This window comes from Phyllostomus hastatus, unplaced genomic scaffold (assembly GCF_019186645.2).
Source record: "Phyllostomus hastatus isolate PE091 unplaced genomic scaffold, TTU_PhHast_1.1 phas_contig_283, whole genome shotgun sequence".
Taxonomy (NCBI): domain Eukaryota; kingdom Metazoa; phylum Chordata; class Mammalia; order Chiroptera; family Phyllostomidae; genus Phyllostomus; species Phyllostomus hastatus.
Genome location: NW_025333833.1, coordinates 17,891,937 through 17,908,595, shown reverse-complemented (window position 1 = coordinate 17,908,595; position 16,659 = coordinate 17,891,937). Strand labels below are relative to the sequence as shown.

Sequence of the window (16,659 nt, the reverse complement as noted above, 5' to 3'; positions counted from 1 at the left end):
TAACCCCTGGAGGAAATTCTAAGTTATTTTCAGACTTATATTTATAATATCTAGTCAGATTATTTAACTACTCTTCTCAGACTTTTTCACATTTATTTTTGGGAGGAATTTTTTAAAATAATGTTTTTCTTATTCCCTTTTCTGCACTGCCTTGTTTCTGTGACATGCTTTAATTAGAAAAGTTCCAAAATGTTGGGCAGCTTGAACATCTGTGAACATTGGCCGCTTTTTTGGTTCCTTAAAGTTTAAACAAAAAATACAGTTTGAGTTCATGGTCTGTGAACTCAGAAGTTTCAATGCCTTGCCAATCGTGTTTGGATTACATTGAAGAAACACCTATACAACAATTATTTTGCCCATTCAGCAAAGGTTTTAAAACCTAATGCTGTGTTTTAAGCTTTGTGTTGCTAAGCACTGCAGGTACAAAGATGAAAGAGATAGTAACTGCTCTTAGGGATCTCAGTTCATAGTATCTGAACAAATAACTTTGATTCAGTGTAAGTCAGGGGTGTCCAACCTTTTGGCATCTCTGGGCCACACTGAAAGAATTGTCTTGGGCCACACATTACATATATACTGTGATATAATCACAAAAGAAATCTCATAATACTTTAAGTAAGTTTACGATTTGTGTTGGGCCATATTCATAGCCATCCTGGGCTCCATATGGCCTGTGGGCCGCAGGTTGGACTCCCCTGGAAATGATAGAAGCAACAGGTGCTGTAGAAATACTTAGTAGGAACACTTAACCCAGTAGTTATGCATGCTTCGTTGTGTGTGTTTAGGCAGAGGGTGGATATGTCTGGAGAAGGACAATGAATACAACTGGGAACGATAGGAGAGAATGCATCTTTGAAGTTTTTCAAAGAGCTAACAACTGATGTTTGAAGGACAGTGAGTGAAATGAGCTAAGTAAAAGGGAGGGGCAGGTGAAGACCATCCCAGGCAAGGGAGAAGCATGTGCCTAAGGCAGCGTAACAGGGCGTGGCATATTGAGGACATTGTAATCTATCACCACAACTAGTTTGAGAGGGGTGAGGGTTCTGGGAAGGGGAAGGGTTGAGCAGTGAAGCTGGAGCAAGCGAGGTAGACAAGGGGTAGGACATTGTCTTTGACTTTGGGAGGAGTATTTCACCACACCCCTGGGCCTTCAGGAAATTTATTGAGGAGGGAAGCCCTTGTATTTTCGTAAGATTTAGTTCTCAATTCTGTCACACACATGTATTTTACCAAGGCACTTCATCTCCCAAGTCTTCAGGTACTAGCAGCCGGCTGTCGAATGCAGCAGGATTAAGGAGACGTAGTTGAGGTGACCAAGGTTTCTGCAGAGCAGATTGTGGCACCGAGCAAGACTGTTTTACTGTGTCCCTGTAGCAGGACAGTGGGAGCATTGCTGTCCTTGTCTGGTGAAACCAACCTGTCATTTTTGTTCTCTCTGGATTGTTCTGAAGAAAAAAGCATTTGCCAAATTAAACCCATCTATCAAATACCAGGGCTGTCTGAATAAGAAGACTCCATCTGGAATGACAACTCCCGTTGCAGTCATCTTCTAATTAAGTTAATGATAATCTGACATCATTTGTCAAGCCTGTTAACTTTTGCAGTGGCCAAGCTGGTGAAGACATTCACCAGACCTACAGTTCTCAGATCTCTGATGGTAGACTCGCCTCTTCTTTTCCCTTTCGGAGTCTTGTTGCTACAGGAAGGAAGTTCCAGTGGTGTCCAGCTGTCCCCTCCTATACCAAATAGCCACTGCTTAGAAAGCCAAAGTATGGCTTCTGCCATTTGGCTAAGAGTATACATTTCAATTGTAAACCCAAGAACTGGAAAAATAATAGCAAGGTGATTTTTTAGATCTGTACTTAGGTATTTGACGTTATTGATGCAATGATACATGGGTTTGTTTTTGTTTCACATGCTCATTGCATGTGTGTAGAAACTGATTTTTTATATTGATGTCATATCCAGTGACCTTGCTCAATTTGCTTCTAATTCTAATATATCCCAAAGTTATTTTGGTATTTCTATATAATGATCATCATCTGAGAGTAATGGGTTTTATTTCTTTCTTTCTATTCCTTTTACATCACCTTTTTCTCAACTTACTGCACTGGCTAGCACCTCCAGTACACTGTTAAATAGAAGTGGTGATAATAGGCATTCTTGTCTTATTGCCTATCTCAGAGGTAAAGCTTTCAACATTTATTTCACCGTTAAATGTGATGTTTGCTGTGGGACTTTTAAAGATACCTTTTATAAAATAAAGGATATTGCCTTCCAATCTCAGTTTGTATGGAGATTTTATCATGAGTGGATAATAACTTTTATCAAATGTCTATGTGATTATCATATTTATTTAATTCTTTCAGTGCAATTAGATAAATTTTCTAATGGTAAATCGACCTTGCATTCATAGAATAACTTTATGTTCCTAGTATAAGCCCAAGTTGGTTGTGATGTAGTACCCTGTTTATATGATTATGGGTTTAGTTTGCTAATACTTTGTATACAATTTTTAAATATTTTATTTTTTTAATTACAATTGACATGCATAATTATATTAGTTTCAAGTGTATACCCCACTTGAATCCCCACAAATCGAAAATGATTTGACATTACATAATTTACTAAGTGATCATCCCAATAAATCTTGCACCTAACTGGCACCAGGCATAGTATTAGAATATTATTGACTATATTCCCTGTGCTGTACTTTATATCCCCATGACTCTTATAACAACCAATTTGTACTTTTTAAAATCCCTTCACCTTTTCCACCCAGTCCCCCAAAACCCTTCCCATCTGTCAACTGTCAAAATGTTCTCTGCATCTATGAGTTTATTTCTTTTCATCTTGTTCATTTATTTTGATTTTTAGATTCAGTCATTGATAGATGTGTATTTATTATAGTGGTTTGGTGGTGCTGAACTCCTCTAGCTTTTTCTTGTCTGGGAAGTTCTTTATTTGTCCTTTGATTCAAAATGATAGCTTTGCTGGGTAAAGTAATCTGGGTTGTAGGTCCTTGTTTTCTTTCTTTTTTTTTTTTTTTAAGATTTTATTTATTTTATTTTTAGAGAGGGAAGGGAGGGAGATAGAGAGAGAGAAACATCGATGTGTGGTTGCTGGGGGTTCTGGCCTGCAACCCAGGAATATACCCTGGCTGGGAATCGAACCTGGGACACTTTGGTTCCCAGCCCGTGCTAAATCCACTGAGCTACGCCAGCCAGGGCTAGGTCCTTGTTTTCCATCACTTTGAATATTTTTGCTAATCCCTTCTGGCCTGCAAAGTTTCTTTTGAGAATTCAGCTGACAGTCTTATGGGAGCTCCCTTGTATGTAACTAACAGCTTTTCTCTTGCTGTTTTTAAGATGCTCTTTTTGCTTTTAACATTTTGCTTTTTAATTATGATGGGTCTTGGTGTGGATTTCTTTGGGTTCATCATCTTTGGGCCTCTCTGTGCTTCCTGGACTTGTATGTCTGTTTCCTTCACCAAGTTAGGGAAGTTTTCTGTCATTATTTTTTCAAATTGGTTTTCAGTTTCTTACTCTTGTCTTCTTGCACCCCATGATGCAAATGTTGGTATGCTTGAAGTTGACTCCCTATATACTATCCTTATTTTTTGGATTCATTTTCCTGTTCTGATTAGCTGTTCTAGGCTTCCTTATCTTCCAGATCTCGGATTTCATCCTCTGCTTCGTCTACTCCAATGTTTATTCCTATAATGTATTCTTCATATCAGTTAGTGTATTCTTCATTTCTGACTGGTTCTTTTTTATGTTTTCTATCTCTGTTTTTATGTTTCCTGTTTCTGTTGATATTCTCACTAAGTTCCTCTTCCCCAAAGTTCCTTGGGCATCCTTATAACCAGTGTTTTGAACTCTGTATCTAGTAGATGGTTTGTCTCCATTTTGTTTAGTTGTTTTCTTGCTTTTTAGTTCTATTCTCTCAGTTGGGACCTGTTTCTCTGTCTACTCATTTTGGCAGCCTCACTGTGTTTGTTTCTGTGTACTAGATAGAGCTACTACATCTTCCAGGCTTGGTAGAGTGGCCTTAAGTAGTAGGTGTTTTGTAGGTAGGGTCTAGTGGCACAGCCTCCCTATTCCCCTGAGTAGGGCACTCCAGATGCACCCCTATTTGTGGACTGTGTAATTCATTCTGTTGTAGTTGAGCCTTGGTTGCTATTGTCATGGCAGTGGGATGGATTTTCCCCCAGGCCAATCAGCTGTGCAACAACTCATCCCACTGAGCAGGACTTACTTCAGCGGGGCTCTGGTGCCCACCTACTTGGCCCCTTTAATTTGTCACTGTGGAGGTGTTTCAGTGGTGGTTCTTCAATGTGGCCTGAAGCTGTCCACTGGGTGCACTGGCTCTGGGGCCCCTGGGAGGTGTTGGCCAAGGTCAGCCTTTGTTTGTGTTCAGCCCGGGCCACCTGACAGAAGCTACAAAGTGATCTGCAGATGGCTGCCACTTGTGTTAGGCTTGGAGGTGCCCGGGAGAGGCCAAGCTGTGAACCATGGCTGGCTGCCACTAGTTCTAGGCCTCAGGGCACTTAGTGAGATGTACTGGGTACACTGAAGCCAGATACTGCTTTTTCGAGAGATTTTAGGAAAATCTGGGGCATGAGCCAAGACATGCCATTCCAACTGGCTGGCCATATGGAAAAGTCACTGGAACCAGCTTGGGTGGTGCCTTGGAATCACCAGACAGGGCAAACAGTATGAACAGTATGATGTATTCTCATATGTGTACCTGCCTGCCAGCTCTGTGGGGGGAGGGCTCATCAAAGGAGCAATGGCCTTTGCTAATACTTCTGTCTTTGAGAAAGCTGCCCCCCATCAACTCTTGCCCTGATGCAGGACAATTCAGTCCCTCCCCATGTATCTCTGGTTTTTCAAGCTGCTGTCCAATCACTGGGGCTCAGAGGGAGTTAGTCTGAATAAATCCATGCATGTGCCCTTTAGAAGGAACTGCCTGGGACTCTAGAAGCCCTTTGTCTCCCTCAGCCTCAATCCTGCTGGCTCAAAGTTATGGGGATTTCTCTTCCTAGCACTGGAACCCTGGGTTAGGAAGCCAGGTGTGGGGCTGGGACCCTTGCTCCTCAGGGTGGACCTCTGCATCCGAGATATCCCTTCTAATTTTTATTTGTCATATGTGGGTATGGGACTAGCCTGTTCCACATCTTTACCCCTCCTACCAGTCTCAGTGTGACTTCTGTAATTCCCTAGTTGTAGGGTTTCTATTCTGCCAGATTCCTGGTGCTTCGGAATGATGGTTCTGTAGTTTAGTTGTAATTTTTGATGTGGTTGTGGGAGGAGGTAAGTACCGCATTTACCTGTGCCACCATCTTGACTGGAAGCAGTCTCTCTATAGAATTTTTATATCAATTGCTTTGCTAATGCTTTGTATAGAATTTTTATATCTGTATTCACAAGAGGGATTGGCTTATTCTTATAAAATATTTTATAGGCCCTGGTGTCAGGGTTATGTAAATATCACTTCAGAAATGTTTCCTTTTTTTGTATTATCTGAAATATTTTGTGTTAGACTTGTGACTGTTTCTTCCTTAAATGGTAAATTCACCAGTGAAGCCATCTGGGCCTGGAATTTTCTTTGTTAGGAAGGTTTTAAAATATGCATTCAATTTCTGTAGCAGATGTAATAATATATCATTTTTCTGTTTCTCCTTGAGTTTGTTTTGATAGGTTGTGTTTCTGTAGGAATTCGTCTGTATTATCTGATTTTCAGATTTATTTTCAGAAAGTATGAAGGTGTCTTTTTATGGAGATTTAAAAAAACACATTCTCTAAATTAACAAAAGTTGGAAACATATTACAGAGTGCTTTTTACCTTCCTTGAGCCATTTGATGGCAGGTGGCCCACTGACCTGCTGCTTCATCATCCCCCAGATGCTTCAGTGCGTATTTTCTACAAACAAGAGTATTCTCCTAAATAACCACAATACAATAATCAAAATTAAATTACTAACACTGATATGTCATTACTATCTAATCTCAAGAACCCATTCATGGTCAACAGGTGTCCAGATAATGTCCATGTTAGCAAAAGGATCTTGTTCACAATCACGCTTTGCATTTAGTTGTCGTGTCTCCTTAGTCTCCTTCTGTCTAGAACAGCTTCTCAGTCTTTCTTTGTTTGAAGATTACAGGTGATTTGTTTTTAGAACATCTGAGTTTTTCTGATTTTTTCATGATTATATTCAGGTTATGCATCCCTAGCTGGAATACCTCAGAAGTGGTGCTGTATTCCTCTCATTGCATCTTAGGAGGCAAGGTACAATTGTGGTTTGTCCCATTAGTCATAATGTTCACTGCAATCTCCTCATCAAGGAGGTGTAGCTGCTGGGCTTCTCGGTTGTAGAGGTACTCTCGGTAATTAGTAAGTACTTTGTCAGAGGTACTTTGTAACTATGTCTGTAATGTGTTCCTTAAAATTCTTTTTTAAAGTTTTTTTTATTTAGTTTTTTTTCGATTACCATTTAGTCTGCTTATAACCCCTCCCCGCCGCAACTACCACACTGTTGTCCATGTTCGAGTCCTTTTTCCTTTTTGCTCAGTCCCTCTGCTCCCTAACTTCCCCTCACCCCACTAGCTGTCATCCTGCTCTCCGTCTATGAGCCTGTCCCTGTCTCTATTTTCCTTGTGAGTTCAGTGTGTTCATTAGATGCCACATATGAGTGAATACCACATGCGGTATTTGTCTTTCTCTGACTGGCTTATTTCACTTGGCATGATGTTCTCCAGGTCTATACATATGATTGCAAAGTATAAAATTTTCTTCGTTTTTACAGCTCAATAGTATTCCGTTGTGTAAAAGTTCCATAGTTGTTTCTTTTCCTTTTACTCTTTTTTTTCTACTTTATGTTTTATTGTTTATGCTTTTACAGTTGTCCCAGTATTTTTCCTTTTTGCCCCCTCCGCCCACCCACCCCACTCTCCCACAGTCAGTCCCCTTCTCCGTTACCCATGTCCATGAGTCATTCATACAGGTTCTTGGACTAGTCCCTTTCCCTTCCTTCCACCATTCCCAGCCTCCCTCCTCCCCTCCTACCGCTGTCAGTCTGTACTATGTTTCATGTCTCTTGTTCTATTTTTCTCATTAATTTATTTTGTTCATTAGATTCCAGTTATAAGTGAAGTCATTTGGTATTTGTCATTTGCTGACCAGCTTATTTCATTTAGCATAATAATTTCCAGTTCCATCTGTGATGTCACAAAGGGTAGGAATTCCTTGTTCTTTCTGCTGCATGTATGGCATTGTGTAAATATACCACAGTTTTTTAATCTGTTCATCTACTGATGGGCATGTAGGCTGTTTCCAGCACTTGGCTGTTATATCTAGTATTGCTATGAACACAGGGGTGCATAAGTTCTTTTGAATTGGTGTTTCAGGATTCTAGGGGTATATTCCCCAACAGTGGAATTGCTTAGTCAAAAGGCAGTTTCATTTTTAATTTTTTTAGGAGATTCCGTATTGTTTCCACAGTGGCTGCACCAGTCTGCATTCCCACCAGCAGTGCACCAGGGTTCCCTTTCCTCCACATCCTCGCCAGCACGTGGTGTTTGTTGATTTATTAATCATGGCTGTCTGACAGGTGTGAGGTGATTTCTCAAAGAATGCCAGCATTGTGGTTTTAATTTGCATCTCTCTGATGGCTAGTGACCTTGAGCATCCTTTCATAGGTCTATGGGCCATCTCTGTGTCCTCCTTGGAGAAGTGTCCATTCCAATCCATTGCCCATTTTTTAATTGGATTGTTTGTCTTCCTGGCATTGAGTCCTATGAGTTCTTTATATAATTTAGAAATTAAACCCATGTCCGATGCATCATTGTCAAAAAAAAAACAAAGGGAACCATAGTGTTGATTGCCTTTTCAATTTGATGATGTATTCTTTAGCTGTGCAGAAACTTTTTTATTTGCTACAATCCCATTTGCTTATTTTTTTCCTTTATTACCCTTGCCCTAGGAGATATATCAGCAAGAATATTGCTATGTGGGATATCTGAAATATTACTACCTATGTTTTTCTGCTGGACTTTTATGGTGTCATACTTCTGTTTGAGTCCTTTATCCATTTTGAGTGTATTTTTGTGTATGGTGTAAGTTGGTGGTCTTGTTTCATTTTTTTGCATGTACCAGTCCAATTCTCCCAACACTATTGAAGAGACTGTTTTTACTCCATTGTATGCTGCCACCCCTTTTGTTGAATATTGATTGACCATAGAGACACGGGTTTATTTCTGGGTCCTCTATTCTGTTCCATTGATTTAAGTGTCTGTGTTCTTATGCCAGTACCAGACTGTCTTGATTACAGTGGCCTTGCAATATAGTTTAATATCAGGTATTGTGATCCCTCTAACTTTGTACTTCTTTTTCAGGATTGCTGAAGCTATTCGAGGTCTTTTTTGGTTCCATATAAATTTTTGGAATATTTGCTCTAGATCTGTGAAATAGGTCATTGGTATTTTAGTAGGAATTGTGTTGAATCTATAGATTGCTTTGGGTAGTATGGACATTTTAATGATGTTAATTTTTCCTGTCCATGAACATGGTATGTGCTTCCATTTATTTGTATCTTCTTCATTTTATTTTTTCAGTGTTCTGTAGTTTTCCAAGTGCAATTCTTTTACATCCTTGGTTAAATTTATTCCTAGGTACTTTATTTTTCTTGTTGTTACAGTAAAGTGGTTTTTTCTTAGTTTCTCTTTCTGATAATTTTTGTTGTTGTACAAGAAATGCCATCAATTTCAGAATAGTGACTCTGTATCCCACTACTTTGCCAAATTCACTTATTATGTTGAGTAGTTTTTTGGTGGAGACTATGGGGTTTTCTGTGTACACTATCATTTCATCTGCAAATGACAGTTTTTTGCTCCCCTCTTTCCAGTTTGGATGCCTTTTATTTATTATTCTTTTCTAATCTCTGTGCCTAGAACTTCCCATACTATGCTGAGTCAGAGTGGTGAAAGTGGGCGCCCTTGTCTTGTTCCTGATATTAAGGGAAATGCTTTTAGTTTTTGCCCATTGAGTCTGATGTTGACATAACATGGCCTTTATCATGTTGAGGTATGCTCCCTCTGTTCTCACTTTGCTGAGTGTTTTTTTTTTTATCGTAAGTGGTTGTTGGTTTTTATCAAATGCTTTTTCAGCATCTGTTGATATGATCATGTGGTTTTTGTCTTTCATTTTGTTTATGTGGTGTATCACATTTATTGATTTGAGAATATTGTACCATCCTTGCATCCCTGGGATGAATCCAACTTGATTGTGGTGTATAATCTTTTAATGTATTGCTGGATCCAGATTGCCAATATTTTGTTGAGGAATTAGTGTATATGTTCATCAGTGTTATTGGCCTGTAATTTTCTTTCTTTGTTGTGTCTTAACCTGATTTTGGAATTAGGATAATACTGGCCTCCTAAAAAATGTCTTTTTAATGGAATTCCTATTCCATGTACATTTGGGTGTTTTTCACTTTGAAAAGTAAAATGTAAAAGTAAAGAATAAAGGGATATATTATTACTTTCAAATCTTTGACTATTTTTGTAATTATAATTATATACATTGTTATATTACTGTATGTAATGTATAATTTGTATATTCTAACATGATTTGCGTATTCCAGTTCACAGCTTTAAAAAATTGTTTCTCTCAAATCCAGAAACAGTAGGGAAGTCTACCCATAGAGCCTTCGTAGCATCTTCGAATATCAGTGGCCCTCTCTCAGTGACTTGTACCTTAGTCTTTGGAGCACAGTTACACTCAATATAAACAAGAGCTAGATGACTGGTGGTCAGCTCTGTAAATACCTGAGTTTGCAGGCAACTAGAGAGGGATATGATTTAAAAATAATAATAATAAACCAGAGGAAGCACGGTGTAACATTATTACCAGACAAAAATTATATTATGCTGTTCGCATCAAAAGGAAGTTCAGAAAAGGATTATTACAGTATAACAGCTATTGAGGAAAAAGAGTCACCGAGAGAGATTTTTAATAAAAGTGAAAACTTTATTATCAGATTGAAGGATAAGAAAGGCAAGAACTTGGTCATGTTGGCTTTTCTAGCCACCATCCTTCAGGTTCCTCCTTCCTGTAGCCTACATTCTTTGGGCATCTACTTTTTTTTTTTTTTGCCTTTGTTTTATGTGTATATATCTGTATACTCATAATTACATTTATGTTTTTGTAAAGGAAGTGGTGAGTCATTTTTTTTTACTTTGCTTCTTCCAGTTTTATTGAGATGTAATTGATATCTATCACTGTATTAGTCCAAAGTGGTACAGCATAATGATTATGAAATATATGTACATGTTGCCAAGTGATTAGCACAATAAGTTTAGTTCACATCAGGCATCTCACAGTTACAATTTTTTTCTTCTGATAAGAGCTTTTAAGATCTACTCTCTTAGCAACTTTCAAGTTTTGTTAACTGTAGTCACTGTGCTGTACTTCATATGCCCAGGACTTTCTTACCTTGTAACTGGAAGTTCGTACCTTTTGACCAGCTTCTCCCATTTCTCTTATCTCCCACCCCCGCCTCTGGCACCTACCAATCTGTTCTCAGTTTCTGTGAGCTGAATTTTTTTTTATTTTAGATTTCACATATAAGTGACCTCATGCAGTATTTTTCTCTTTTATGATTTATTTTATGTGTGTGTTTGTATGCTACATTTTCTTTACTTATTCATCTGTCCTGGACACTTAGGTTGTTTCCATTTCTTGGCTATTAAAAATAATAGTGGGATGAACATGGGGGTACAGATATCTTTTCAAGATAGTGGTTTCATTCCCTTCGGATAAATACCCCAAAGTGGAATTGCTGGGTCATATATATGGTAGCACTATTTTTAGAGAAGTCTTCATACTGTTTTCTGTAGGAGCTTTATCAGTTTACATTCCCACCGCAAGGAGTTCTCCACATTTTAGCTAGCATGTGTGACTTCTCATCGTTTTTAAATAATAGTCATTCTAAGTGAGATGATAATCATTGTGGTTTTGATCTGCATTTTCTTGATGATTAGTGATGTAGAACATCTTATTTTCATGTATCTGTTGGCCAGTTGGGTGTCTTCTTTGGAAAAATGTCTATTCAGATTCTCAGCTTTTATTTTTAAATCAGATTGTGTTCTTTGCTATTGAGTTGTATAAATTCTTTGTATATTTTGGATATAACCTGTTACCCGGTATATATGATTTGCAAGTATTTTCTCACATCCAGTAAGACACCTTTTCGTTTTGTTGATGGTTTCCATTGCTCTGCAAAAGCTTTTTAGTTTGGTGTAATTTCACTTCTTTGTTTTTGCTTTTGTTGCCTTTGCAGCAAAATATTGTGAAGACAGTATTTTCTCCTAGAGTTTTATTGCTACAAGTATGATGTCCTTTAACCAATTCACATTAATTTTTGTATCTTGTATAAGGTGGTAGTAGAGTTCCATTCTTTTGCATATGGCTGTCCAGCTTTCTCAACACCATTTATTAAAAAGACTGTAGTTCTGCATTGTGTATTCTCGGCTCCTTTGTCGTGTGAACCATATATATGTGGATTTGTTTCTAGGCTCTCCATTCTGTTGTGTTGATTTGTGTGTCTTTTTATGCCTGTGCCATACTGTTTTGATTACTATAGCTTTTAAATATAGTTTGAAATTGAGAAATGTGATACTTCTGACTTTGTTCTTTTTCAAGATTTTCTTTGATTATTTCAAGTCTTCTGTGGCTCCATACAAATTTTAGATTGTTTTTTCTATTTCTGTGAAAAATGCCTTTGGAATTTTGATAGTGATTGCATGGAATCTGTAGATTGGTTTGGGTAGTGTGAACATTTTAGCAATATTAATGTTTTCTAACCCATGAGCATGAAATATCTTTCCACTTATTAGTATTATTTTCCATTTCTTTTTTTATTGTCTTTTAGTTTTTAGTATATAGGTCTTTGATGTCCGCCCCCCTTTGATTAAATTTATTTCTAGGTATTTTTGTTGTTGCAATTATAAATGGGATTTTAAAAAGTTTTTTTTCTTAAAGTGTATAAAAATGTAATCAATTTTTATATTGATTTTTGTATTCTGTAACTTTACTGAATTCATTGATTGGTTCTAATAATTTTTTGTGTGTGTGGTGGAGTCTTTAGGGTTTTCCATATATAATATCTTATTATCTGCAAATAGAGACAGTTTTATTTCTTCCTTTCCAATTTAGTGCCTTGTTTTTTTCCTTGTCTCATTGTTCTGGCTAAGACTCCAGTATTATGATGAATAAAAGTAGTGAGAGTCAGTTTCCTTGAGTTGTTCCCCATCTTTGAGGAGAAGCTTTCAGCTTTTTAACACTGAGTGTGGTATCAGCTATGGGTTTTCATATATGGCCTTTATAATGTTGATGTGCTTTTCCTCTGTACCTAGTATCTTTTTTTTAGAGTTGTTACCATGACTGGATGATGAATTTTGCCAAATGCTTTTTTGCATCTCTTGAGATGATTATATGATTTTTATCCTTCATCTTGATAATATGATGTATCATGCTGATTGATTGTGGATGTTAAACCATCTTTGCACCCCTGGAATAAATCCCCCTTGATTGTGGTTTCTAATTTTTTAATGTATTATTGAAATTTGGCTTGCTTATATTTTATCGAAGATTTTGCAGAGATACTGGCCTGTAATTTTCTTTTCTTGTAATGTTCTCATCTGGCTTTGGTATCATGGTAATGCTGGTCTAGTAAAATGAACTTGTAAGTTGTCATTGTTTCTCCTCCTCCTCTTCCTTCTTCTACTTTCTTCCTTCCTTCTTTCTTTTTCTTTTTCTTTTTCTTTCTTTCTTTCTTTCTTTTTCTTTCTTTCTTTCTTTCTTTCTTCTTCTTCCTTCTTTCTTCTTCTTGTTATAATTTGAGAAGGATTGTTACTAAATACTTTTTACGTGTTTGGTGGAATTTACCAATGAAGCCATCTGGTCCTGGACTTTGTGTGTTGGCATGTTTTTTATTCCTGATTCAGTCTTCTTACTAGTAACTGTTTGTTTAGATTTTTTTATTTCTTCCTGATTCAGTCTTGGTAGATTGTATGTTTCTAGAAATTTACCCATTTCTTCTAGCTCCAATTTGTTGTCATTTAATTGTTCATAGTAGTGTTTTATGAATCTTGGTATTTATGGTGCCAGTTGTAATAGCTTCTCTTTCTTTTTTAATTTTACTTATGAGTCTTCTTTCTTTGTTTCTGGGTCAGTGGCATCTACTTTTTTCCAAATAGATATGAACAGTGAAATTGACCCCATCGCAGCTTTAATTTAATGGCTTCTGATTAATCGAAGCCAATTACAGCAATCCCATTACCCCTATTAAAGGTGGGTTTAGAACTAGACATGTGACCCAGTTCTGTCTAGTGAGATATGTGGGTAATATGCTGAGAGACTTCTGGGAAAGATCACCTCTCTTTAAAAAAAAAAAAAAGAACAGTAAATGAAAAGATGGTATGCTGACTCCTAGAACCACTGCACTAGGAAATTTTTAATTGACTTTATGTTGCAGTAAATTCTAATGATTTCAAAACTATTGGTAGAGAATATATGTGGAAACAACATTAAATCCAACTCTGATTTTTTTGTTACTTTGTTATTAAAAAAAACAAGTAGGGATTTATTTGTCTTAAGCATCAAGAAATTTGGAGATAGGTATTTAGGGTTGTCTCAGGTACTCAGACTCTATTTTTCTGCTTCTCCATCCTAAGCTTTCATTCTCCTGCGTGTTCCTTTATGGTTATGGGATGGCTGCTGCACCTCCAGGCAGGGGGAAGGGGAAGGGCCACTGGGTGAAAGGGCATGCCAGTTGAGTCTGCTTGCTTTTGTCAGGAAGACAAAAGCTTTTCTGGAAGCTCCACCTTGAAATCTGGGATATTGTGTTTTATTGGCAACTGCTTGCAGTATATCTGTTTAACCCATCCTATCTCCTCAAATCTAGCTTCAACTGTATTAATTTGATAACTTTTCTACTTCTTGCTCATGTTTAATAAACTGAAGTTAGTATGTTATACTCACTAGGTGTGGCATTTAGTTCTCTTTTTCCAAATTTAGGGCTTCTGAGCAAATGTATAAGTTTGTGCTAAGTTAATACAAATGAATATTTTTCATTTGAACCAGGCATTGTAATAATTTAAAAATAAGTTTTATAGTTCGAATGTAAAGTTTTTCTATCTGAGAAGAGCAGAAGACCTATTTGAACATCTGAACTGAACTCCTTCATAGGAATTATAATACAAACAGTTTTCTCCAGGGTCCCTTTTGAGAAAGGAGATTCACAGTCCATTAAAAGAAAAACTGAGCAGGGTTTACATGTAGTATGATACTGCATTCAGGGTTTATCTACACGTGCTTCGCTGTTCTTAAGTTGTAAACTGAACTCTGTTTCCTTACTTCCCCCTGCTGCCCCCACCTCTGTCCCATTCACAGACATGTTTATTCTCAGCCATTAAGAAATAATTAATATAAAAAGTTACAGGATAACATAAAGAGTGAAAGAAAATGTGTTTTCAGATGAACTGCTAGGGGTGGAGAGACCTGCTATAGACGAGGTGGAGCCACACTTTCAATGGCGTATAGGCCAGACTAGAGCGGGCCCCCCCACCCCACTGGAGTGGCCTCCTGCTGCGATGACAGCGGAGCGGGACTGGGATGCAGTGCAGCCTTCAGTGTCTGCTGGTCCATGGGGGTTAGGCCTCTATCCACAGTGCACCTCCTTTTGGGGTTCTGGATCTAGGATAGACATGGGAAATAGTTTCTGACCTTTAAGCTGAATGGTAGTTTCAGTTCATCTCAGTAATTGAAGAAGATAAGTGAAGTTTTTACATGTGTTCTACCTACAATATTTTTCCTTACTGTGGCTAAAGAGGCCACAGATCATAAGGGAGTAGAAGAAGTGTGTATGCTTCAGGATTGTTTTGAAAGAACTAAATGAATAAACACTCTCCCATTTTTTATGCCATATAACAGGATCTCAGTATTAATATATGAGAGTATATTTTATTTTTCCTGATATTACTGTGCAGGAGGAGAGGAGTGGGAAACCAGATTAGCTTATTTCTGCATCTGAACTAGAGAACAATAAAATCAAAAAGTTACATTGCCACAAATTTTTAATCAGTTTTTTAAAAAGTTATTTACAGTTATTGTGCACTGTACTGCATGTTGAGGCTACTTGGAAACAGTGACCAGATTCTTGATCATTATCAGGAAACTGCATTCAGAGAATGAGAAGAACACCCCCACTGGATGAATTGCAGCCACCACCATATCAGGATGACAGTGGTTCTCCCCACCTCTCATGTACACCCTCAGAAATTGGGGACAGTAAATGTGAATTTTCCCACTGCAGCAACAGTCCAAGATGCTCATATAGCAAGTGCCCGAGTGAAGGAAGCACAGGTCGTGGAATAGAAAGTTTTCATAACAAAGGATGCGAAGAAGATGTTCCAAGCGACAGCACTGCAGTCCTGAGCCCTGAAGTAAGTAAAAGCACACAGAACATTTAAGTGGATGTTATTTGGAGAATAATAACCCTGTGCTTCTCCTCATGGTGAGAAGGTTTTATCACTATTTTGTCCTTTGGGGCTTAATTATGCCAGTTTCTATCCTAGATGTGATCTTTATCCAGCTGGCTTACTAGGGGTGTCCCAACCAAACTGCAGCTCCCCCCTCAAAAGAAAATGGGTAGCTGAAAAAGAGAACAATACACAAAATACTGAAAAATTATCTTCCCCCAAGTTTCAACCTCAACATAGATTTAAAAAAATTTTTAGCATTTTTAAATAAAGCTATTCTAGAATTATTTACCTGTTTTTTCATGCTGAGGTTTTTATTTGTTTGTATCTTTTTAAAAATTACTTTATTTTGGATATTTTTTTATTAGTGGTAAGTTGTCCATTAATATTTTATAAGATAACATTTTTGCATTTTCCTATCATAGAATAGAGAAGAGAGAAGTCATGCTCAGCTTTACTGATAACATTTGGATTCATGGCGTAGTGCATTCAGAGTGGCTGAGTGGTTGTGTATTAAGTTATTTACTCTTTTTTGTTGTTGTTGGCACTATTACAAATGTTTCCATTTCCCTGCTCTGCCTGCCTCCACCCATCCCCGAGTTATTTTCTCTTTGGGAGCAAAAATGTGAAAATGACACCAAATAATAAGGCTGTTACATGTTTGAAGCCTTTCCATGTTCGAAGAAGGTTTTTTTTTTTTAATTATTTCTATAAAGATGAAAATTATCAGGGCTATCTAGAGGTTTTGTGAGATAGTATTTACTTTTACTCTATTTGCATTACAAGTTTTTACAACTTCTGTCCTAGACAACATTTTATGAAACTGTAGTATGTCGTTGTTCTTACTGGGTGAATTTTCATCTACTGCCAAAATTTCAAATACAAAACAAGAAGTACAAGGAGGAAGGCGAGGTCAGGTACCCACTTGGGGTAGGATGCCAGTGGTACAGGCGGCAAGACCGCACTGTGCAAATCCTGCTTCATGTAACACCGTATGTCCCACCTCGCTCTTTGGCTCCATCAGCTTCCCCCAGTTATGTGTGGAAACAAGGACAAGAGTTGAGATAGCAGCAGGGGTACCATGGGCTAGAAACATGTAACTTATTTTATGGAAGCA

At 37.6% G+C, this 16,659-nt stretch overlaps 1 protein-coding gene across 2 annotated transcripts in view; it reads left to right on the top strand.

Annotated features, from left to right (window-relative positions):
- SYT14 (synaptotagmin 14) overlaps window positions 1-16,659 on the top strand; it is a 216,597-nt gene that overhangs the window by 121,967 nt on the left and 77,971 nt on the right. For both annotated transcript variants that reach the window (XM_045838675.1, XM_045838674.1), the window contains one exon: window positions 15,235-15,506. In XM_045838675.1, the coding sequence (XP_045694631.1) occupies window positions 15,235-15,506 (272 nt within the window). The remainder of the gene's footprint in view (window positions 1-15,234; window positions 15,507-16,659) is intronic.